At 35.2% G+C, this 26,013-nt stretch overlaps 2 protein-coding genes across 13 annotated transcripts in view; both read right to left on the reverse strand.

Annotated features, from left to right (window-relative positions):
- The window catches only part of LOC129743304 (uncharacterized), a 535,624-nt gene that overhangs the window by 265,843 nt on the left and 243,768 nt on the right, over positions 1-26,013 (reverse strand). The window lies entirely within an intron of this gene.
- Positions 1,831-26,013, reverse strand: part of LOC129743343 (collagen alpha chain CG42342-like) — a 176,613-nt gene continuing 152,430 nt past the window's right edge. For all 12 annotated transcript variants that reach the window (XM_055735347.1, XM_055735327.1, XM_055735393.1 and 9 more), the window contains exons 3-5: positions 24,419-24,498; positions 6,013-6,048; positions 1,831-1,948 (exon numbers count right to left, since the gene is read on the reverse strand). In XM_055735347.1, the coding sequence (XP_055591322.1) occupies positions 1,880-1,948; positions 6,013-6,048; positions 24,419-24,498 (185 nt within the window). In that variant the 3' untranslated portion in view covers positions 1,831-1,879. The remainder of the gene's footprint in view (positions 1,949-6,012; positions 6,049-24,418; positions 24,499-26,013) is intronic.

The raw sequence follows: 26,013 nt of genomic DNA on the forward strand, positions 1-26,013 counted from the left end.
TTCCCTTTTTTCCTTTTTTTTCTCTTTTCTGTCTTCTATTTTGTTGGTTGAGATCCATTTGGGATGGAGCGTAATTTGTCAAAAGGCGTATCTGATGTCATAAAGATGTTTAAAATCTTTTTTTTGAGTTTTTTCTTCGACTCAACGCAAACCACCGTCAAAATTTAACAGAGCGTCTTAAAGTAAAATATTAAAACGTCTAGGGAAAGCTTGAAATTTCATTAGTACACCTCTTACATAAGTAAGTGTAAGCGAGAAAGCAGAACCGGAAGCGTTTACTAGTGCTCATTTGCCAACACGTCTGCCACGTGAAATTCCGGTGATCCCGATGTGTGGCAGGAAAAGTTCCCGACAAAATGGCAAACATCAGTCATCATAATGGATGAGCCATTCTCCGAAGTATGGTAGTAGGTTGTTGGTACCTGAAGTGGCCACGGAGATCCCACTTGGGGAATTCCGGCCGCGGCAGCCAAAATCAGCTGCTGAAAGTTGTTTCGGGGGAAAAAAAACCTTAGAGCCAAGTTTATCTATACTGTTGAACTTTTTTTTATTCTCTTTTATCATGTTCTGTGTTTTTTTTGGTCTATTTTTCTGCCATGTTTCGGTCCCTCGCAAGATCCCCAGACCAGTCTGGCTGCTACATGAAAAGTGCCATAATTTACGTGACTATAATTAAACAGCTTAAACTAATTTCCGGCTGCTCATCTGCCGCTGCTGTACGGATAATCGCCAGGATTAATGTCCGTTGGTTGGTTTCTTTTTTTTTTTGACGTTTGTCGAGGGAAAATGTGGAACGTTTAGTGTAGTCAAATGGGAGGAAAAAAAGTGTCCGACCAAGTTCACCTAAACTGAAGCATACCTACCTACTTTATGTGTTAAGGATACACGAGTCGTTTGCTTGGAGTGAAAGTCAAACAGAGGTTGAACATCCGAAGCCGTTTTTCAACGTTCCCAAGAATGAGGAAAATGGCATACATTCTCGGTTGAAAAGTAAGAAGGCAAACAGCACAGAAAAAAAGAGGGAAAATACGGTGCCACTCAAATCCTTCGAGCTTGACAGAGTGTAAGTGTTCGGTAGCTGAACGAATACCAGAAATAATAATAAAAGGAAACAGAATGCTTGAAGCCATTTCTCAAACTACTTCGAGGCAGTGTGGTTGTGATGCAGCATCCGGCTGTTTAAACGTCCCCCAAGAGCCTGACGGATGCCATTGAAGTTTTTCGTCTTTGTGCCCAAGCCCCTCATGGGTGGATTTCGATGATGCTTCCTCGGAGTTTCGACTTGTGAGGGAAAATGAAAAGCAGAGAAGCTCCTGACGTGTCAGCAGTCAATAGGTTAAATGTTTCCATTTGTATGTTTCTTTTTTCAAGCATCAGCCTCAGAAGATGCTTTTCAATTTGAAAAACAGTTTACACAGTCAATAAATCTTTACAGATGACACGAAGCTCTTGAACCTTTGAATTCTGGTTGTCTACTTACTGAAAAGTGGAAAGTAAATAATAAAGAAAAACTAAAATCAGTTTGTGTGTGCGGTAAATAGAGCAATCCTATAATAGGTATAATGGTCACCTTTATAAACCTTATAAACATACTGCTCTCTACTTGTTTAGTCGATTTGCGTTTTCCCTGTCCTGAAGAGATAATAAAAAAACAAGCCAACCTAGATGGTTGACCGTTAGAAAATGTATCACAGGGTGTCCATTTCACCCCACCCAGTGGTGCTCATTTCACCTCAAATGAATAAGTAAAAGTGAGAAAGGGTACTTTTCGTAAAGAATATACGATCTATAATTTAAAACGGTTTTAAGCAATTCTAGTTGATCCAACTATCACTGTAACTCAATGAACATTACTTAAGAAAATATCTCTTGGCTTGATTCAAAAAGGAAGATAAAAAAAGTCACTGCTTACCATCGAGCCTCGGTCTCCCTTGACTCCTTTCAGGCCCTGGACATGATCAACAGATGATGGTCCCAGGATTGTGTTCGGATTATGTTGAATTCCAGGGGCAGCAGTAGAAAAATCCAGTGATGAGCGACGGAATTTCGTGCATGACATGCGTGATTCGTTTGTTGGATGTAGCAGAACATGCAATATTTAAGGTTTTTTTTGTTGGAAATACGCAGCGTAATGATTCGAGGTGATGTAAACATGAAAGAGAAGATGAAAAAAGAGACAGAAAGGAAGAAAAAGGAATAGTTTAATGATATTGATTTATCGATGATCCCCTTGTTGTTTTTTTTTTTTTCAAAGAAAAGTGATGGATGCAAGTGAGAGTTTAGATTTCATTAAAAAGAACTTCTTTAAAGTCTACCTAAAATCCATGATTGGCAAATTTTGATTGGAACATCAAAGTTCAAAGTTAAATTTAAACACATACCAGGCTCCACCACCTGCTGGGCAAAAAAAAATTCAGGAAAAAACATGCATCCCACAAGGGACTGGCTGGTGAGCATACAGATTTAATACCCCGGCAAATGACACCGTTATAGAAAAATTACACCCCGATGCGCATTGTGGAGTTCACAGAAAGAAGAAAAAAAACAGACCTCAAAATGGACGGCCCGCAGTGATTCAATTGAGAGGATTCAGTTGGTATTTTTAGCTGTTTTGTTTTGCGCTGCAGGCTACTACTGGATTGCCAATGATAGCCACAAATTATTCTTTTTTTAAAATGAAATTTTCAGGGTTTTTTTTTGCTGGACGACCAGAATTGGTGCAGATAAAAGCAAAAGCGACAAAATTGATTTCATGAACGTCCATTCGTAACGACCTAGATGGCCGAACTGCAAAAGAATCCGAAAAAAAAAATTAAATTCCGAAATTTTTAACGATTTTTTTGTCATAACTGTCAAAATTGTCAAAATTGTCAAAATTGTCAAAATTGTCAAAATTGTCAAAATTGTCAAAATTGTCAAAATTGTCAAAATTGTCAAAATTGTCAAAATTGTCAAAATTGTCAAAATTGTCAAAATTGTCAAAATTGTCAAAATTGTAAAAATTGTCAAAATTGTCAAAATTGTCAAAATTGTCAAAATTGTCAAAATTGTCAAAATTGTCAAAATTGTCAAAATTGTCAAAATTGTCAAAATTGTCAAAATTGTCAAAATTGTCAAAATTGTCAAAATTGTCAAAATTGTCAAAATTGTCAAAATTGTCAAAATTGTCAAAATTGTCAAAATTGTCAAAATTCAAAATTGTCAAAATTGTCAAAATTGTCAAAATTGTCAAAATTGTCAAAATTGTCAAAATTGTCAAAATTGTCAAAATTGTCAAAATTGTCAAAATTGTCAAAATTGTCAAAATTGTCAAAATTGTCAAAATTGTCAAAATTGTCAAAATTGTCAAAATTGTCAAAATTGTCAAAATTGTCAAAATTGTCAAAATTGTCAAAATTGTCAAAATTGTCAAAATTGTCAAAATTGTCAAAATTGTCAAAATTGTCAAAATTGTCAAAATTGTCAAAATTGTCAAAATTGTCAAAATTGTGAAAATTGTGAAAATTGTCAAAATTGTCAAAATTGTCAAAATTGTCAAAATTGTCAAAATTGTCAAAATTGTCAAAATTGTCAAAATTGTCAAAATTGTCAAAATTGTCAAAATTGTCAAAATTGTCAAAATTGTCAAAATTGTCAAAATTGTCAAAATTGTCAAAATTGTCAAAATTGTCAAAATTGTCAAAATTGTCAAAATTGTCAAAATTGTCAAAATTGTCAAAATTGTCAAAATTGTCAAAATTGTCAAAATTGTCAAAAATGGAAAGAATGACAAAAATGACAAAAATGACAAAAATGACAAATATGAGAAAAATGAGAAAAATGACAAAAATGACAAAAATGACAAAAATGACAAAAATGACAAAAATGACAAAAATGACAAAAATGACAAAAATGACAAAAATGACAAAAATGACAAAAATGACAAAAATGACAAAAATGACAAAAATGACAAAAATGACAAAAATGACAAAAATGACAAAAATGACAAAAATGACAAAAATGACAAAAATGACAAAAATGACAAAAATGACAAAAATGACAAAAATGACAAAAATGACAAAAATGACAAAAATGACAAAAATGACAAAAATGACAAAAATGACAAAAATGACAAAAATGACAAAAATGACAAAAATGACAAAAATGACAAAAATGACAAAAATGACAAAAATGACAAAAATGACAAAAATGACAAAAATGACAAAAATGACAAAAATGACAAAAATGACAAAAATGACAAAAATGACAAAAATGACAAAAATGACAAAAATGACAAAAATGACAAAAATGACAAAAATGACAAAAATGACAAAAATGACAAAAATGACAAAAATGACAAAAATGACAAAAATGACAAAAATGACAAAAATGACAAAAATGACAAAAATGACAAAAATGACAAAAATGACAAAAATGACAAAAATGACAAAAATGACAAAAATGACAAAAATGACAAAAATGACAAAAATGACAAAAATGACAAAAATGACAAAAATGACAAAAATGACAAAAATGACAAAAATGACAAAAATGACAAAAATGACAAAAATGACAAAAATGACAAAAATGACAAAAATGACAAAAATGACAAAAATGACAAAAATGACAAAAATGACAAAAATGACAAAAATGACAAAAATGACAAAAATGACAAAAATGACAAAAATGACAAAAATGACAAAAATGACAAAAATGACAAAAATGACAAAAATGACAATAATGACAAAAATGACAAAAATGACAAAAATGACAAAAATGACAAAAATGACAAAAATGACAAAAATGACAAAATGACAAAATGACTGATATTAAGAAAAATTACAATTTTAACAAAAATGGCAAATATGACATAATATGATGTTTCAAAAATAGCTTTTTACTCTTTTGACTATCCTTCTAACCTTTGTCTGTTTTTGGAAATTTTGTAGATTTTTTTTGTTTATTCATGTTCCTTTTTTCTCACTGCTTCTTTTGCTCGGGTACCGAACTCGAACAACTTTCGGCGCGTCAACGAATGTCACAATAAATGGTGTATAAATATCAATTTCGTGGAACACATTAGTTATCCGAATCCTTCTGGCCTTTAGATATTTTTTTCGATTTTTTGTTCACGTGTTTTCAGTTTGGGGGGAGGAAACCCAGCGAGGGGTCCCCAAATATGCCCTGTGCATGTAAATGTTAAAACAGAGGGAACACAAGAAACGAAATTATAGCAACAACCTGTCGCGGAAATGTACTGGAGTGTTTTTTTGCAATTTTTCTACCTTGGACCGGCTTAAATTCGAATTTACAAGCGTCGAACAATTTTGGGTTTATTTAAAATAAGCTGAATCTCACAATATTTGTTTTCGACAACTGGAATCTTTAAAAAAACTCAGAACCGATCGATGCTCCAAAATTCGAAATTGCAACCGGTCTAATAATGGTGAACCGATAATTTTTCTTTCGCTCTTTCAATCATTCGCACCAGGGAGTTGCACCACGGAGGATGTTGATTTTAATTTATTTTAAATATGTTTCTGCGATGGTACGGTATCATTTGGGGATGCTGAGCTGGGACCAGAGCTTGGTGTCGCTACCCTTCGGTTGTGACCCAAAAAAAAAGCCTCCTCTGAGTTGTGCGGACAAATTCCGTCCCCAGTAATTGATACCATTCTGCCGGGACCTCCCAGAGTTTGATTGAGAAATTTTAAATTGTTTTACTGAGATTACTCGGCAAGGCAACTGACATGTATCTGCATTTTTTAACAGATTTTATTCGGTGATTACATTTTATTCTTTTTTTTTGTAGGTATAACTGCACTTTTTAAGACAGAAAAGCAGACAAAAAATGTTCCGTGACGATGATCCCTATCGCATCAAGTAGGCGTGTTTGGAAAAATAATTTCTCATTTTCTCCTGTTCAGATATTTAAACAGTAATTATTTATGACCTACTAGGATGGCCATTAACCATTTAGCTGCCTTTTGCTTTCCGAGAAGAAAAAATAACTCAATGCTGAGACCGACTTACCGGAAGGCCATTTTTGCCAGGTGGACCAGTTGGACCCTGGAAGGAAAAAGAGAGAGAAAAATTTAAAGGTCTTTTTTATTCATGAAAAAAATATCATAACTACAAATGGGAGAAGTTAAATTTTATGTCATCCACTTGAGCCCTGGAGCGCACTCTGCCGGTGGGAATAGGAAATAAAAGTCCCTTCAAGCGGTGTTCCAAGTTGGGTGGACAAACTTAAGAGCGCAGTTAAATCGAGTGAAATGAGCAATAATCGTAGAAACAAACATCGACCGTAGAGGAACGAATAGACAGACAGGCACACACGCTAGAACATTCGGGGAACCATTAACTTTAAACGATTATCGTTAAATGGAATGATTTGACCTTCTGTTGGGAAACAAAAAGTTAGTATTTAAAAAACAGAGAAAAAAACACACCCTAAAATCCTGACTAGAAAACATATACCGAATCCCAGAATGAAAAAAGAAAACTAAGAAAACGGCTCCGAAAAGATTCTGGACAAAGAAGCAAACGGGTGGCAATAAAGCGATAAATTATGGTTATATTGGAGACTGACTGACTTTATAAGACACCCATTAGTAGCAGCAGGGGCAACACGGAATGGGTGAATGTGTAGTCTAGATGGAGAAGGGAGGTGTTTTTATCATACCCATAAATTTGCCACACGTGGGCTTTTATCGGTTTTCTCCGGTGCCCGTGAAGAGTTTGTGTGTGTATGATGAAAAAAACTAGACGAATTCTTCAAAAACAAACGAGATTTTTTTTCTCTAGAACTTAAATGATGATTTAAACTTATTTATAGCAGCAATAACATGAAAATCTTATAGATGAAGGTGTTTTCTTTGAAGCATCAGCACCTAAAAAGGGGTGTTCATATGTGGAACATATGTGTGATAATCGTTTTCTTTTTTGAAACTAGATTACACAACTAATTAAGATTCCGAGGAGTATAAAATCCACGTCGCGGCACAAAACTCGATTGTTCTACGCGAGGGTAGAAGGAACTCTCTTTCTAAATATGGTCTATTGTTTCTCCAAGTGTAATGGTTCTCTCTCGATCTCATCGGTATCACTATCTCTTACACTCGATCATCCTGCAACGGTTCTGGACTCCAGACTCGATACTGCTTTATGTTGGAGGCCGCCGTGGTCGTCTTTCAAGGGTCTTCACCGCTAACCTTCTTGACATCGTATCGATCGTCCTCCTTCACCTTCGTCACTTTATACGGCCCTTGGAACCAGTGTTCCGAATATCACTCAATTCTCATGAGGGCACTGAAACGTTTTCAACAACGAAAGCAAAACCTAAATTGTCGGTTGGTTTATCTCCCAGTGGGGCAAAGATTGTGTTCGACAGCGCTGCTCCGAGAATCAAAGAAATAAAATTTGAAAGAGAGACGTTTCTTCTCCAGTTGGAATTCTCAACTGAGTGAGGAGCTACCTGATTTTCAGTTTCTTTTTTCAGTCAATAACTTTTCTTGCTCAATCACTCACTCACTCACTCGTTTACTGATCGATGATCGAATGCTGTCTGCCTGATACATCTTGCTTTGTTGTTGCTGTTGTTGGGGAGGATTAAAATAGTCATTCAAACACGCAGGCAGTACGTATGAACATATGTTTCTGCCGCTTTGCCAGAAAGTACGCAGGCAGTATGAACCGATGCAAGGCCGCATTGATTGAGTTTGAGTGAGTGAGTGAGTGGACTTTCGAATTGGATCTTGTATCGGTCAGTGTCTCAATCACTTCTGATACACCAGGTAGTGAGCTTGAGAGATCGACTTAGATGCGAGTCCGCTCTCGCATTTGAAACTTGTTTACATTGACTTCGCATTGTCGCTCTGCCGATTCTCTAGGGAACAACAGGCAGCAGCAATCGGCTTTGAATGTTTCCAACTAGAAACCTATCATGAGCGTTTCTTCCGAGTGATTTTCGGAAGACTGCTTGGAACTCGGTCTTGGTCGGACACTGATGTCGCGTCGCTGATCATCAAACTGTGCCAGCTTGACTCAGTCGGATATCACCTTCAAGCCGCATTTGAACTCCAAACATCGCTTCGAATGTGGAAAAGCTGGTACTCTGGCGGAAACCACCGTTGATCCATCGTTGTATGTTTGCTATGTGCTCATACCACTTCGACTGATCTTCAATACTCGGCTTCGGCCGATTTTCGGCTAAAATCACTTGATTGACTTGACCTTTTCCATTTGGTACTCCAGTCGTAACTTCGACTTGATCGATGTTCTGCGATGCACAATACTCCTTGAAGTCACTCGAGGTGAACGCTGCTCCTTGGTCACTGATGATTCGTGGAGGATTTCCGAACAGTTCACTCGGCTGACCCCCTTTTGCATCACTTCTTGCGCCTAGCCTCCGTCGCTTTCGTCAGAAACTTCCACACCAACTTCGTGAAGGCATCAACCACCACGAACAGGAACTGTCACGTCACGTCGCCTTTCGAAATCAGACAAAGCAATCCTTGGGTTTTGCTTCTTTCTCTCTCCGCAAGAAAGTATTCACACAACACTCAATCTGCCATTTAATCTTTGAACTTTGTTTAAGAATGTGGTAGTGACGCTTGATAACCTCCTCGAGCTTTCGCACACCAAAATGCCCGTTCTCGTGCGCTCGTCGGATAACTTCGGATTGTAGTTCAGCCAGTCTAGACGGCGATCAGATCTATGGATTTCATCGTAGGTGTACGGGTTTGGAACACTTCTTCGGATCTACGGATCGATGCTCGAAATCTACGGATTTTCAGCATTCCCTATGGATTTCTACGGATTATCGAAAATTGTCAGGGAATAAAACGAAATGAAACGAAAGTTGTACCTGACCACTCAAAGTCGACAAAAAGTTCATCAAGTTCACAATCAGTGATTTTTCGATTCTTGTTAAACCTACGCATTGAGAGGTTTGCCATCTGGCAACGCTGAGTCTAGGACATCTACTACTTTCATCAGAACATCTCCACCTACGAAGTAATTGTCGAACTTTTGAGATTTCAGCAGCTCGAAGACGGCTTTCAAGCCTTCGTCTTCGACCACCTTTGAATTTCATTTAGCCACAGCCCGTAGCGTAGAGGATAGCTTTCAAGTCTTCTAAGCCAGCGGGCATAAGATCGGATCCCGGTCACGGCATTAGGATTGGTCGATCTCGGATTGATCTTAGTTAGATCGATCTTTTTGGTTCCAATTTTGGATTTTTTGGATCGATTCTTTTACCTAGAAAGAATAATTAATAATAATTAATAAGAATCGATTTAATAATTTTTACTCGTTATGCTGCAGCTTATTTTTAACACAATTTTAAGGTACTGTCATTAATCGTGAACCGACGAGTGGTTGCGTGTAGATGTGACATAATCTTGCCTCTCTTTTCTTTAGTTAATCTTCTCTCTCTTCTCTCGACATCGCAACTTTCTGTCATAACAGAAGAGCAGTTGTTGCGTTTTGAGCCCGTCGTTCGCGGCAAAGTTTGTTTTTATTTTTGTGATTTTTCGTTTGCTCATTTTGCTGTTGTGAAAGTTCTTCCAAACAAAACGATGGCCCCGCGATATGAAATTTGTTTTTTTTCTTAAAAAGGCCAAATCAGGCATCTGCAAAACTTGCCAGTGTGAGGTGATGACGAGCGGAAACTCTAGAAACCTGTGGAATTATCTGAAAAGGCATCATCCGCAGCTGGCCCCTGCTGGAAAAAAAATCCGCTGACGATTCGGATTCAGATCAAGCCGAATCAACTCCAAAGGTAGCGGCTGGTCCTAGCCATGTAAAACGGTATGGACATCAAACAATAGGCGAGTCATTCTCTCGAATGATAAAGTACAATGGTAAATTTAATTTTGTATGCAGTTGTTAATTCTTTTAAAATTATCAAGGATCATAATGGTATTTTTCAGAGCATGGAGGAAAAGCCGCTGAGATAACCGAAGCATTGATTTATATGATTGCCAAGGACAACCTTCCTTTGCGAACCGTAGAAAGGGATGGATTTTTGCATTTTTGCAAAGTTGCTATTCCGCAGTACAAACTGCCGACAAGAAAAAAAATCACCGAAATGATAGATTCAAAATTTTATATTTTAAGCACAATTGTAAAGAGAGCTCTTTCCAACATCGAATTTTGTTCCTTGACGACAGATGTCTGGACAAATACCGGGAACAATCAAAGTTACCTGGGAGTAACGGCACACTATTCGGAGGGAACGGAAATGAAAACGGTTACACTCACGGCCCAACCGCTTGATCAGGCACATTCAAAATTATATCTTTCAATAATTCTAAGAGAAACTTGTGAACACAAACACATACAGGATCTCAATGAAACATGATGTTTCCTCGAAGAGATTCCTTTTTTTTTTACTTAACTCTAAGCGTACATTTTTCGAGGATATGATGGCTAGCATCTTCCAAATGCTAAAACTATCAACCCACCGAAAGTGTACTATGTATGCCGTGACCGGGATTCGATCTCATACCCCCTGGCTTAGAAGACTTGAAGGCTATCTTCTACGCCACGGGCGGCGGCGAATGGCGTATTGATCTTGACAAGGTGAAGAAATTTATCTATTATTATCAAAAAAGTCTCAAAATGAATAAACGGGGGGGTTTGCTCCAGACCCGAATGTAAAACAAAGGGTCTTTAATTAAACGAAAAAAAAAATAAACGGGGTTGACATTTTTTTCAGGTGTCTGTTATTGTTACAGATGGAGGAGCCAACATTGTGGCTGCTGCGCGTGATGTCTTTGGAGAGAGGAAACATGTAATATGTGTCGATCACAGCTTGAGCAGAATCACCACAGTTGCAATTGAACAATCGAACAATCACCTCTGTTCGAAAGACTATTAACAAAAATAAGGTCTATTGTAACCTTTTTTAAGAAATCTGTCAATGCTAGGGATGAGCTTCGTGCGTTACAACTAAAGGAGGCAGGCTCCGATACCAATTCTGAGGTCTTAAAACTGATTAAGGATGAGCCCACCAGGTGGGGAGTAACTACGCGATGCTTGAACGGTTTATAAAATTTGCTGACAAGGTCAGCGTGGTACTTTTAAGGTACACTTTCGGCCAAATGTTAACCGGGTCCGAACTGGCGACGGCTGCTGAAGGTCGCAACTTATTACAACCTGTGGCTCATACCATATACAGCGTTGGAAGGTGAATCTTGTTCCCTCTCAGGAAAGGTGATTCCCATGTTAAAGAACATGAAAAGGGTAAGATGAGTTTTTCTCGTGAAAATACGATTATTTATTTTAAAAATATACATTTAGGCAATTGATGCAATGAGCATAACTACCGAGCCAGTCAGTCAATTGAAACTTATGTTTCAAGCACAATATGACCGGAAATTTAGCAACATAGAGTTCATAGAAACATTTTCTATTGCAACGCTTCTAGATATGCGTTTTAAAACTCTATACCTAAGTTCTTTGGCTCATGCACAGGCTTTAAAAACCGTATCGAACATGATCAAAACTCAAAGAAAAAAAATCGACTGAAAATCCTAAGGTATCTTCAAGTTCATCAACGAATACAGGGTCAAATAATTTATGGGAGTTTCATCACCAAATGGTATTGAATAGAAATTTCTCTAACATTAGATACAGATATTAAAAACTATTTATTTACAGGTGCGTGAGTCTACAAGCCTTGGAACTGATTCAGAAGACGAGGTATCAGGAGAGTTATACAACTTTCTCCACCAGAATGTCGTAGACCTTGATGCCAATCCTTTGATAATTTGGGAATCAATTAAAAATGAATATCCCTCAGTATATCCAAAGGCGCGAGAATACCTCAGCAGGATGGTTACATCCGTACCGTCAGAGAGGATGTTTTCGAAAACCGGTGCGACCACTAAAAATAGATATAGACTGAACGCCAAACGCATGGCACGATTGGCCTTCATGGGGTCTTTATCTGCGGAGTTTTGGGCATCTTGTTAATTATTTTTAATTTTTTAAATACTTATAATTCTAACACTTGTTTGACGCATTTATAATACTTTAAATACATACATGTTCAGTTGTTTTAATATTTTGTGTAATTTGCTTCACAACTTTCAAAAATACTATTCCGTTTCTTGAATAAACTAACGTGCTCTTCCCATTCCCATAGATTGGAGGGAAAAGTGTATAAGCTTTCAGCCTCTATTTTGTTTTTTTTATCAAACAGATCGAAGATCGATCTTTTAGAGATCGATCTTTTGAACCCGATTTTTTCGATGAATCGATCATAGAATCCATCAACTGAATCGATCTTGTAGATCGATCTTTTCTTGGAGATCGAACAACACGGCATACATAGTGCACTTTCTGTGGGTTGGTGGTTTTAGTATTTCAACGGATTTCTCCGTAGATCTTAGATTTTTAAGCTTTTCTACGGAGCTACGGATCGATGCTCGAAATATACGGATTTTCAGCATTTCCTACGGATTTTCTTCGGATTATCACCAAAAAAAGATCATCGAGTTTCATTTTGCCAAAATTACATTTTTCGATTTTCGGAAACTTACGGACTTGAGCTGTTCGAAATCTGGCAATGCTGGTTATAGCGAGCGCAACTTTACATGGGACACACAGATTTCGACAATCGACACTTCTTCATCCGTGATCGCGTTCACAGGCCCGGATTGTTCACGTTTCTTACAGTCTCTCGCTCTATACCCGAATTCGCTACACACAAAACATTTCGGATTACTAGACATTTTCCCGCAATCGTTCGCCTAATGTCCACTACCAGAGATGTCAACCTTCCAGATTTTGTGTGGGTCTTCCAGACTTTTTGGACTTCAGCTAAACAATATTGGGCATGGAAGAGTATTTGGGTACAAACATTTTTTGCATGAGACCTCTTAATCCCTTTTGTTGGGAGAGAGGAATCAGAAGGAGGCTCCCATACTACAGGGCCTTATTTTGCAACGATTTTTTTTGTATGTTATAAGGGTATATACGGTCGATGGTACTGATGGCTGGTTGACCTCAGCAATAACCTTGAAACTTGATTTTGATTTGGCTTCATCAGAGTTGCCAGGTAGTTATGGCAAAAATTAATATTTGTTCGCTTTTTATATCTCGAATATTTTAACTCAATTTTCAACTATCAGAGTTTCCTACACATTTGATTGCAACTTTGCAGATTTTTAAAAGTCATGTAAGCGCCTTGCGTATGCAAAAACCATGTTACAGTAGGTAAAAAAAAAGTTAAATTTCTAAGCATGGCATTGTTTGGAAGGGAATGAGTGGTTCTTTGTAGCAGTGCTGATGTGTGCAGCTCAAAGCTGAAAAATTGTATTATTATATTTTTTTGTTTTTTATAATCATTAGATACACTTACGTTTTGTATCCGCCTCAACCAATCAAACAATCTACTTTCCACTTCCTGCTAAATGCTACTTATCTGAAAGCTTGCAAAATTCAGCTCTATGTTGTTAAGCTGAAACACAAAAGCGACACAGATGGCTGATCTTCCTGATCTTCAAACGAATTATTTTTGTGGGTTATCACTAAAAATAAACACGTTTTACTCATCGCCAAGACTTTTCTAATTTCCTCCTTTTTTTACTGTTCACTTCCTATCTCGTCAAAAACATCTGTCAACTTCTTTTCTTCTACCTACACTCTAATTCTCCTTGACTCAGATTTGAAGGAAAACAATTCAAAATTCGCCAAAACTAGGAAAACTCAAATTTTGATTAGAGCGGCATAACTCAAAACTGAGTTGTAGGGGTTTTCGCGAATTCTGAGTTGTTTTTGTTCAGGGTGGTTTAGGCTTGTTCATGGATCGACTGAATGAAAAAAAAATCAAAAATTTATGAAATTTTGAAGCGGTTTTAAATGGAATTTCTGATTACAAAAAGAAAAAGACGATTGTGTGGTGTATTTAGAAGATGGATTCGTACATTTTTATCCGGTCGGCTTTATTTTTACCACAAAAAAATTAGTGCCACCGGGCCATTTGACCGCATCCAGCCGGTGGATCTACGTGCTGTTTCACTTGATACGCTAACCCGCCAGCACACTCTGCCTAATTTGACCTGATCTGAAAAGACAAGGAAAAAGAAAACACCATTGGTGAAAATCATTTACATTTCAAAATTATGAAAAAATTATACTTACAGTTAAGTGAATGATGGCTTCCGTAGAGATTTCTGGAAGAAAAGATAAATTTGTTAAATTTTGTATTTGTCCTTTCGACACCACTTAATTTCTAACTCAAAAGTAAATGTAATTAAAAGTTGCACTCACCTTGATTATTGTTATTATTTCGTCAACTGGTCTCCGACCATCGCATCCAAACAATCAACACTGGTTTTGGAACTCTCTGAGTTGTTTTCATCTATTTTGTTCGAAAACATATGCGTCTTCGCTAAGTTCCAGACTTTGAAAGTCAATAGATGAAAACAACTCAGAATTTTGATGGATTCCAAATCAGTTGTTTTCATCTTCATACATAATGCGACAGCTGAACCGAAATTATTCAGTCTCTGAATAATCTAAATTTACCGTGTACCTCTCCTTTCTGCGTTTGCGGCCAAGGTGTGTATATAAAGGAGGTGTAACGATATGTGAAATTTCCGATTCAGCCATTTTGATTTTGCTACTGCGGAGTTCGTGGAGTTTGTTTACCAACAAAGCCCTCAGCTCAAGCAAATTTACCAATGTTTACAAACAAACTCATTGAATCTCAACGCGCTCTCCTACAAAGTCAGAGAAATTTGTGATCTAATAACCTTGTTTGCGGCCGGCAGGGCTCAGTGATGCCAGAACAGGTATCGTTAGAAATTTTGGATGTTTAGGAAGTAGTGAGTGATAGAGAAGCTGAAAATGTTTATTAGTACGTTTCAATCATCACAAATTACAAGAAGTAGGTGCAAATTTCAAGTTAAATACTGCAGGCTGTTTTCAAACAAGAAACAATTATAAACCTCAACCAATTGAATACGGACTTGAGGAGTAAAGTCAATACTTAACATGAATACATTTTACGTAAAAGTTATTTCTTTGACTGAGATATGAAGAGGACTATTCAAAACATTGTTCTATTTGCTTTAACTTATGATTTTTATAATGATGTTCAGATGATTTAAAAAAAATCAGTGATAATATTGAAAAATTATTTTATCTGGCTTCACTGGGTAGCTTTCAAAACCAGCGTGCCTACAGTTACGGGTGGTTGCATATTTAGGAAAAGTAGGCAAGGGGTACCAAAAGTTTCTCATTGGTGGGGGGTGGAGACGGAGCGCTTTTTGACAGCGAATTGTTCGCCTACGATGCCTACGATTACGATTGCCTGTCACAAGATGGACGATTCCGTGTATTGGTATAAGAACACACCCGAAGCTATACACGCCCTGTTCAAAACCAAAACATTGAAAACTCAATCGGTTTCTCGAAGGGGCGAAAATGGCAATTTACGTCTTAGGAAAAAAGCGTTTTGGGTACGTCCTTTTGATAAAATTAATTTGCCGGTCCTTCTAGTGTTAACTGTAAACGAAGGCTATACAAAACATAACAGTGGAAAAAATTAGGATTTGCTCCTAAATTGTATTCTTAATGTTCATTTTAAATCATGTTTAGACTTTGTTGTGTCAGACCAATTCGGATGGACAAAAAGACGTGTTCTTGCGTTAACGACTTGAAATAAAGAGGATCATTTATAGTGCGTTCGCTTAAAATTACAGTTTTTCCTGCTTAAAATTAGAATACAAAAAACTCTTAAAACTATGAACTGACAACACTCAGCAGACCACAACATAGAAAACAATACAAAGGGGCTAACGTGGCGTTCATCTCACAGTGACCATTTCTGTTGAGATTCAACAGACTTAATGGGACACCCTATAGCAATTTAGACTTTTATTTAAGGACAAAAAAGTGTTGAGACATCGCACAATTGTGAAAATAGTGTATAAACCGCGAGGACCTTCAATATCTTCCCTCCTACATGAAACAAATCCATGAAAAAGTAGTTTCCTATACTATATGAAAATGTCCAGAGAATCGATTGGAAGTAGTTTCAGACGCAGCACAAGCTTACGAACGGAGTTATAGTGCCTTTTTTTGACCCCTAATTCCCCTATGTTTTGTAAACAATTCAGAAAAAAAACTTATTTAGACTTAATTTTTTTTTTAACAAAACTAAACATATCTTGTGCTTTTTTTGCTGAAGAATCCAATGGAGACTGTTGGTACTACCGCATGCTTCGGAAAATGCAGTTATGGCTGTTTTACCCTTGATTCCCCTACATTTTTTAATAATTTTAGAAAAAAGCATGTTCGGACTTCCAAATTTTGAACCAAATGAGACGTATCTTGTATGATTTTTTCCGAGACATTCAATGAAGGCTGTTTGAGCCACCGCACGGATTGGAAACTGGAGTTATTGCTGTTTTACCCTCAATTTCCCAACGTTTTTCAGAAAGCTTAGAAGTTTGAGAATAAAACAGCCATAACTCCAGTTTCCAATCCGTGAGGTGGCTCAAATAAGCTTCGTTGGAGTCCTCGAAAAAAATCACACAAGATACGTCCGTGGTTCAAAATTTTCAAGTCCGAACATGCTTTTTCTGAAAGAAAAATGTTGAGGAATTGAGGGTAAAAACAGTCATAACTCCTTTTTCCAAAGCGTGCGGTGGCTCAAATAGCCTTAATTGAATTCCACGAAAAAAATCACATAAAATAATTGAGGGTAAAAAAAACCATAACTCCATTTTTCGAAACGTGGGGTGGCTCAAACAACCTTTATTGGATTCCTCGGAGAAAATCGTATAAGATATGTCTTATTTGGTTTGAAACTTCCAAGTCCGAACATGCTTTTTCTAAAATATTTGAAAAATGTTGGGAGATTGAGGGTAAAACCGCCACAACTCTAGTTCCCAATCCGTGTGGTAGCTCAAAAAGCCTTCATTAGATTCCTCGGAAAATATCACCTTTGATATGTCTTATTTCTTTTAAAATTATCAAGTCCGAACATGCTTTTTTCTGAAATTATTGAAAAATATAAGGGAATTGAGGGTAAAACAGTCAATACTCCATTTCCGAAGCGTGCGGTTGCTGAAACAGTCTCCATTGGATTCAGAAAACATAAAAGTAATTTAGACCTTTTTACTTGGGAATTTTTTCAAATGAGTGAATGCTTAAAAAAGTTTCATCTGTTAAATTAACAAGCTGAGCTCGCAAAATGTATGTCGTTTAAATTTACAGCCAAACAAATGTGCTATCTGCTAGATTTCAAAGATTATTTTAATTTGATCCAAAAATGAAATTCAGTTTATGTGCACCTTTTTGCTGATTAAAAAATTTCTGAGCATTAAGCGATAGAAATTGTCTACAATTTTGTTTAAATTCCCTCGATGAATTTATAACGGTCGCCATGAAAAAATAGCAGTATTAAAAATATGGAATATGTTTATAGAGTTTGTTTTTATTCAAGCCACTCTCATCAAAACACTTTACGGTTATAAAACATCCATTTTTGATCCGGTTACATTATCCTAATGGTTCCTGGAAGCTTTCGACTTTCAGTGACGTCAAAAGGCAACTAAGTCTTATACAAGAGCCTCTTGCGTAACAACAACAAATGCGCACGGTCCAAAGCTTTCTCTACTAGGTATTCTGTAACAAATGGGAACAATGATCTCCATCTCGGTTGAAGAGATGGTTCGCTCAGTGTTATGGAACAGGGCACACGTCCATAGAGTGATGCAATAAATGCATGAGTTCATCTTCATCATCCTCCCCAGCAGAGCCATAGATGGATGCATCGTTGCGCATTTGGATAGCAAAACGCAAAACTGAACGCAATGTCCCTCCCTGGACCGAGATAAGTGACACCGGAATGGAGCAAATAATTGAATCTAGGGTGCCACAACCTCCTCCGTACGACGGCGTTCCATGATGATGATGGTGCAGCATTTTTAAACAACCGCTGATCCCAGACAACGAGACGTCTAGCTAATTTCGTCTGGAAGCTAGGAATTAGCTCTGTTGGGTCACTAGAAATGCATAACTTGCTTTGAGCATCTTAAAAACTTGACCAATACGGTTCAAAATTTAAAAATGAAATTTTAAAATCATGATTATGAATTTAACTATTTTTTCAACACAAGATTTAGTATAAAAGTTATCACTATTTTTTTAAATCGCTTGAAAAAATTAATATCCCGTTAAAAACAGTCATGAAAATCACCGGAATATTCAGTTGCGTGAATAAATGGCAATCGATCTGCAGAGGTGGATTCAGGTCGATTTTCAGAGAGGTGGTTGTACTTTTCTAGATTTCAAATTTAACTTAGTTTCATCAAACTTTGAAGCAGAAAGGACTTCGATAGGTGTTGATATGAACCTCCATTTACATCTGAACGCATATGTGACCTACCATAAAAGTCCATCAAAAATCAGAGTATGCTCCATTCCTTGAAAGTCTTAAAAGTCTAGGTCACTCAAGTGACACACTACTACTACTGGGAAACCTTGAATACGATTCTGTTCGTCTGGCTAGTATTTTACTCCCCGTAATAAGTCCCCTAATTTTGGTTCAAATCCTTCGGCTAGATTTTCTGACCCAATCTCATGATGGGCGGTAATACACTTGGTCCCAAAGCGAAGAGATAACTGGGGATGGGAATCAATTGTTGAAATTTAATCCCGTGAGAGGGGGGGGGGGAGGCAGACGACGCAGATGGGACATCCGGAAGGCGACTTCCGGGCGGCCAACGATGCGATGGTCACTGTGTTTGCCTCGAAACGATCCGAGAAGAAGGAAACAAATTCCCATTAATACCTCTGGATAGAATGGATGGGTCCAGTCCTTATCGGCTTTGTCTAGTTGGCAACAGTTCAATAATGGCGGCCGAAGAAGGGTGTTTGCTTTTTGGCTCAGACGACCCTCGGACCATCATCCATCGGCCAAGATAGCTATGCTGCACTGGTTTTGGCATCATGTGACATGACGGATATTGTTCCAGGCGTTCGTCGGCTGCCGGGGAATGCAGCTCAGTTTCCCTCTGAGCGTTCAATTGAAAAAGATTATAGGTACTATTCACGTACATATGTACATATGTAGGGTTCATTGTGAAGGTATATTGTTGGAACTGGGGCGTTTATCTTTACACTGATATGGATCAGCTCGTTCAGCGGAAAGAGGGATCCTATTTTAAAACTTCAGCTGACCAAAAAATTGACAAAAATTTGCACCAAAAGACATTGACATGGATTACAAGAGGCCAAAATTAGCATCCTATTAATTTTAATGGTGGTACAGAGCTCATTTTGTATCAATATTAATGACATATCTACAATTGGGTTCATTCATATTTATGCACCAACAAATCAGACTCTATTAAATGAATGAGCTTCCTTGGAGGTGGAATTATCGGTATAAGATTTTTTCAAAACAGCGCGATTTTTTCATGGCGTCCGTCATAAATTCTTAGAGAAAATATCAACCAAGGTGTAGGTCAGTTTTGCATGCTCAGCTATGCACAGAAACCTTTAAACAGGAAAAAAAAATCACATAAACTGCAAAAGATTTTTAAATAAACTTAAAATAAACTTCAACTTAAAATAATCATGGAAATCTAGCTGATAACTACATACCAAAAATTACTAAAGTTTATGTGGCCAGAAGAAACGCTAAAATACTTTTTTTTTGTTGTGATCTAATCAAAAACAGATTTAATTTTACATCGTATCGTATATAAAATTCACACACAAATGGAAAGTATCCTAATCTTCAGATAAAATCCGAAATTCATGTTATTAAGAATTTTCAATTTTCTGTTCATTCCTGTTGAGATTTATTTATCTAACAAATACGAACACCTAAAGGATCTCAATGAAACTGGATATTTTCTCGAAGAGATTCCCTTTACTTAACTCTAAGCGAACATCTTTCAAAGATATGATGGCTAGCATCTCACAAATGCTAAAACCACCAACCCACAGAATACAATACTATGTATTGGACTGATTCAATTTGGGGCCATTTTTCTAATTTCTCAAACCCTGGAGTCTAAAAAGCTTCAATTTGGTTCAAAAATCATCCATGATTTATTGCAAATTTTTTAAGTAACGTTCACATGATTCAAATTTGTTTATTTTGTGGAACCGAGCCAATTTTGTGGTTTTTGAGCCAATTTATTAATTAATTAATTGAGAATTTAGATTAATTTTAGAATTGAAAAACATTAAATTTAATTGACACCACTGGTGGGTGCCTAGCAAGGTATTATACTCACACTACCATGAATACGCTTAATTAAGTTCAAAAAATGGGGTTTAATTTTTTGCAATTAAATTGAGTTTTGAGTTCCATTCCTTGGCCGTTCAGCTCTACGGAAAAATTGTACCGTAACCCATTCCACGTTCTCCAATTTTGGAAACAGAACCTGCAAACCTTTTTGTCATTTTGGTAATATTTTTAATTTTTTTGTAATTTTTGTGTCATTTTGGTGTAATGTTTATCATTTCCGTGTAATTTTTTGTCATTTTTGTGTAATTTGTGTTAATTTTGGAAACAGGAACTGCAAACATTTTTGTCAATTTGGTAATATTTAAAATTTATGTGTAATTTTTGAATAATTTTGGTGTAATTTTTGTGTAATTATTGTTTAACTTTTGTATCATTTTCGTATGAATTTTGTGTCATTTTTATGTCACTTTAAAGGCATTTTGGTGTCAGTTTTATGTAATTTTTAAGTAATTATTTTCGTTATTTTTTTGTTATTTTTGAGTAATTGTTGTAACATTTTCGTGTAAGTTTTTGTCATTTCTGTGTATTTTTTGAATTATTTTCGTGTAAGTTTTGTGTCCATTTCATGTAATTTCATGGCATTTTAATATCATTTTTGAGTAATTGTTTTTGTAATTTATGAGTAATTATTGTGTCATTTTTGTGTAATTTTTGTGTGATTTCTGTGTGATTTTTGTGTAATTTTTGTGCAAGTTTTGTGTTATTTTTATGTAATTTTTTGTGGCATTTTTGTGTCATTTTTGCGTTTTTTGTGTCATTTTTCTGCCTTTTTCGTGTCAATTTTGTCTCATCATGTGTTTCTGTTTTTGTGTTATTTTTTGTGTTATTTTTGTGCCATTTTTGTGCCATTTTTTTGCTTTTTTTTGGTGTCATTTTTGTGCAATTTTTGTGCCTTTTTAATGTCTATTTTGATTTATTTTTTGTGTCATTTTTTGGGCCCTTTTATTTGTCTTTTTTTTTTGTCATTTGTTGTATTATTTTTCTGTAATTTTTTTTGTCTATTTTTATGTCACTTTTTGTGTCATTTTTGTGTTTTTTTTGTGTAATTTTCTGTGTAATTTTTGTGTTATTTTCTTATTATTCTTTTGTGCCATTTTTTGTGTCAATTTTTGTGTCATTTTTGTGTCATGGTTTGTGTCATTTTTCTGTCATTTTTTGTTGCAATTTTTGTATCATTTTTTAAGTCATTTTTCGTGTCATTTCTTGTGCAAATTTTGTGTCATTTTTGATTCATTTTTGTTTCATTTCTTGTGTCGTTTTTGTTTCATTTTTGAGTCATTATTGTGCAGTTTTGTATCATTTGTTTAGTCATATTTTGTGTCATTTTGGTATTATTTTTTGTGTCATTTTTGCGTTATTTTTTGTGTCATTTTTGTGTCATTTTTCTGCCTTTTTGTGTCATTGTGTGTTTCTGTTTTTGTGTCATTTTTGTGCCATTTTTTTGCATTTTTTCATTTTTTGTGTCATTTTTGTGCAATTTTTTGCCATTTTTGTGCCATTTTTGTGCCATTTTTATGCCCTGTTTAATGTCTATTTTTTTTCATTTTTTGTGTTTTTTTTTGTCATTTTTTGTGTCATTTTTTGGGCCCTTTTATTTGTCATTTTTTTGTCATACTTTTGTCATTTTAGTTTTATTTTTCTGTCATTTTTTGTGTGTATTTTTATGTCATTTTTTGTGTCATTTTTGAGCCATTTTTGTGTAATTTTTGGTGTCATTTCTGTGTTATTTTCGAATTTTTCTTTTGTGTCATTTTTGGGGTCAATTTTTGTGTCACTTTTGTGTCATTTTTGTGTCATTTTTGTGTCATTTTTGTGTCATATTTTTTTCATTTTTTGTGTCATTTTTGTGCCATTTTTTTGCTTTTTTTTTCATTTTTTTGTGTCATTTTTTGTGCAATTTTTTGCCATTTTTGTGTCATTTTTTTTGCTTTTTTTCATTTTTTGTGTCATTTTAGTGCAATTTTTTGCCATTTTTGTGTCATTTTTGTGCCTTTTTTAAGTCTATTTTGTTTCATTTTTCGTGTCATTTTGTCTATTTTTGTGCCATTTTTTTGTGTTATTTTTTGGGCCCTTTGATTTGTCATTTTTTGTGCCATTTTATTGTCATTTGAGTTTTATTTTTCTGTCATTTTAAGTCTATTTTTATGTAATTTTTTGTGTCAGTTATTGTGTCAATTTTCATGTAATTTTATGTGTCATTATTTGGTAAATTTTGTCATTTTTGTCATTTTTGTCATTTTTATCATTTTTATCATTTTTGTCATTTTTGTCATTTTTGTCATTTTTGTCATTTTTGTCATTTTTGTCATTTTTGTCATTTTTGTCATTTTTGTCATTTTTGTCATTTTTGTCATTTTTGTCATATTTGTCATTTTTTGTCATTTTTGTCATTTTTGTCATTTTTGTCATTTTTGTCATTTTTGTCATTTTTGTCATTTTTGTCATTTTTGTCATTTTTGTCATTTTTGTCAATTTTGTCATTTTTGTCATTTTTGTCATTTTTGTCTTTTTTGTCATTTTTGTCATTTTTGTTATTTTTGTCATTTTTGTCATTTTTGTCATTTTTGTCATTTTTGTCATTTTTGTCATTTTTGTCATTTTTGTCATTTTTGTCATTTTTGTCGTTTTTGTCATTTTTGTCATTTTTGTCATTTTTGTCATTTTTGTCATTTTTGTCATTTTTGTCATTTTTGTCATTTTTGTCATTTTTGTCATTTTTGTCATTTTTGTCATTTTTGTCATTTTTGTCATTTTTGTCATTTTTGTCATTTTTGTCATTTTTGTCATTTTTGTCATTTTTGTCATTTTTGTCATTTTTGTCATTTTTGTCATTTTTGTCATTTTTGTCATTTTTGTCATTTTTGTCATTTTTGTCATTTTTGTCATTTTTGTCATTTTTGTCATTTTTGTCATTTTTGTCATTTTTGTCATTTTTGTCATTTTTGTCATTTTTGTCATTTTTGTCATTTTTGTCATTTTTGTCATTTTTGTCATTTTTGTCATTTTTGTCATTTTTGTCATTTTTGTCATTTTTGTCATTTTTGTCATTTTTGTCATTTTTGTCATTTTTGTCATTTTTGTCATTTTTGTCATTTTTGTCATTTTTGTCATTTTTGTCATTTTTGTCATTTTTGTCATTTTTGTCATTTTTGTCATTTTTGTCATTTTTGTCATTTTTGTCATTTTTGTCATTTTTGTCATTTTTGTCATTTTTGTCATTTTTGTCATTTTTGTCATTTTTGTCATTTTTGTCATTTTTGTCATTTTTGTCATTTTTGTCATTTTTGTCATTTTTGTCATTTTTGTCATTTTTGTCATTTTTGTCATTTTTGTCTTTTTTGTCATCTTTGTCATTTTTGTCAGTTTTGTAATTTTTTTTTTGTTAATTTGTGTGAGTTGAGAATAAACTTTTGGTCATTTTTGTTTTTTTTTTTTTGTTTTATTTCGAATGATTTTTTGTGTTCTAAAAAGATTTTTGTTTTTTATCTTCCAGATTCACTAGAAAATTTCTTCACGTTTCATTGATTGAAGACTGTGTGAGCTAGGAAGGTGAACTCAATATTCAGCAATCGCTCGAACTGCACATTTGCTGTCAACGTCAGCCTTCCAGCTATTTTGCTCTGGCAGCAAAATCCTAAACAAACTTTCCTCTAATTTCATCAACAGCTAAACAAGTTGAAAGTTGTATCTTCCAGCAGCAGCAGGTCACCTCAAAGTTTGCGCTTGTCCCGGTTTTTATTTGCTCTTGCTTGTTTTCTTCCTTTGCTGTATTGCATCCTTGGTCATTTTATTTGTTTTGCGTCAGAGTTAGTTTCTGTTGGCTTTTTCAGTCTGGACCGTGAAAGACACTATGGGAAGGAAAATTCCCGGAGGAATGAAACTCATCAAAATTTTCCCCGATTTTGTGCAACAGCATGCCCTTTTCCGGTTCCGGTATTTATTTGCCTGGACTGGTGTGGGTGGGGAACGAGGAAAGGGGGGATGAATGGTTGAAAGAGTGAACGATTAGATTATTTTCTGGAAGGATGAATATGTCTGTGTTTCTTAGGAATTTTCGACGTTGGCTTTTTGGGACCCAACTATGAGCAAAGAACTCTCGGAGTTGGAATTTGGTATAACTTTTCTATTTGCTAAACAACAACCAAGTCTTACCTCGGCCCCTGGTTCACCTGGATCTCCTTTTTTGCCACGTTTGCCTCTTTTGCCGACGGGCCCTGGTGGACCTGGAGGACCTGTAATTGGAAAACAAAACACCAGAATTAGAAGCGTTTTCCTCGTAAATTGTTACACTTGTTGAGCTATTTTTTTCTCTAAAATAAGAAAAAAAAAATAAATAAATAAATTAACGCTTCCTCCTCGCGAGCGATCCCCCACAAAAATTGATTAAATTATCACCACCTCTAAATTCCTCATCCATTAGAAGCTTCTCGCAGTCAGTCTCATTTGTCGCCATTACAATCTTGCTTCAATCCATAAATTTCACGTGCTGCTTCCCCACCGTGGAAAAATGTCGACTTTAGGAAAGGCGGATTCCCCTTCTCACTTTTTCGGTTAACATCGAGCGAACGAGCAAAATAAAATATCGCTCGCTTCATAGTTTTCAAGTGTTGTCATTTGGTAGGGCCAAACAGTGGAATGCAAAATGATGGAAACGTTCATTTTGTAAAAAAAAATTATGAAAAAACCTTCCAAAGAAAAATTTGAAATTTTGTGAAATTTTCCGATGGATCAATTTTGTTTATCAAAATTTGAAAAAAAAATTCATAACAACAAGCAACTAAACATCACATATAGATTAAGAAAATTTTAACTCAGCCACACGCCATTTCACTGCATTTTCTGCGCTTCGATCTGATTTGATTCTGGTTCAGGCAGGAAGTGTGGTTTATTAAGAGTGATAGCAACATCATCCCCCCTAACTGAATTCGACGGGTTCGTACGTTAGAAATTTACAGCATTTTTACCAGTTCCAATAGACCTATTTCGAGAAGAGATCACATCACGGTCATGACGGATACGAGAAATGAACTATTTTCCTGTAACACATTCGAATTACAAGCTAAACGAAATTCAGTGGAAGTAAATCAGAAAAATTTGGGCATAAATCGATTCTGATTCTGATTCTGATTCTGAATTCTGAATCTGAATTTTGAATCTGAATTCTGAATCTGAATTCTGAATCTGAATTCTGAATCTGAATTCTGAATCTGAATTCTGAATCTGAATTCTGAATCTGAATTCTGAATCTGAATTCTGAATCTGAATTCTGAATCTGAATTCTGAATCTGAATTCTGAATCTGAATTCTGAATCTGAATTCTGAATCTGAATTCTGAATCTGAATTCTGAATCTGAATTCTGAATCTGAATTCTGAATCTGAATTCTGAATCTGAATTCTGAATCTGAATTCTGAATCTGAATTCTGAATCTGAATTCTGAATCTGAATTCTGAATCTGAATTCTGAATCTGAATTCTGAATCTGAATTCTGAATCTGAATTCTGAATTTGAATTCTGAATTTGAATTCTGAATTTGAATTCTGAATCTGAATTCTGAATCTGAATTCTGAATCTGAATTCTGAATCTGAATTCTGAATCTGAATTCTGAATCTGAATTCTGAATCTGAATTCTGAATCTGAATTCTGATTCTGAATTCTGAATCTGAATTTTGAATCTGAATTCTGAATCTGAATTCTGAATCTGAATTCTGAATCTGAATTCTGAATCTGAATTCTGAATCTGAATT

Source organism: Uranotaenia lowii, chromosome 1, assembly GCF_029784155.1.
Source record: "Uranotaenia lowii strain MFRU-FL chromosome 1, ASM2978415v1, whole genome shotgun sequence".
Classification (NCBI taxonomy): Eukaryota; Metazoa; Arthropoda; class Insecta; order Diptera; family Culicidae; genus Uranotaenia; species Uranotaenia lowii.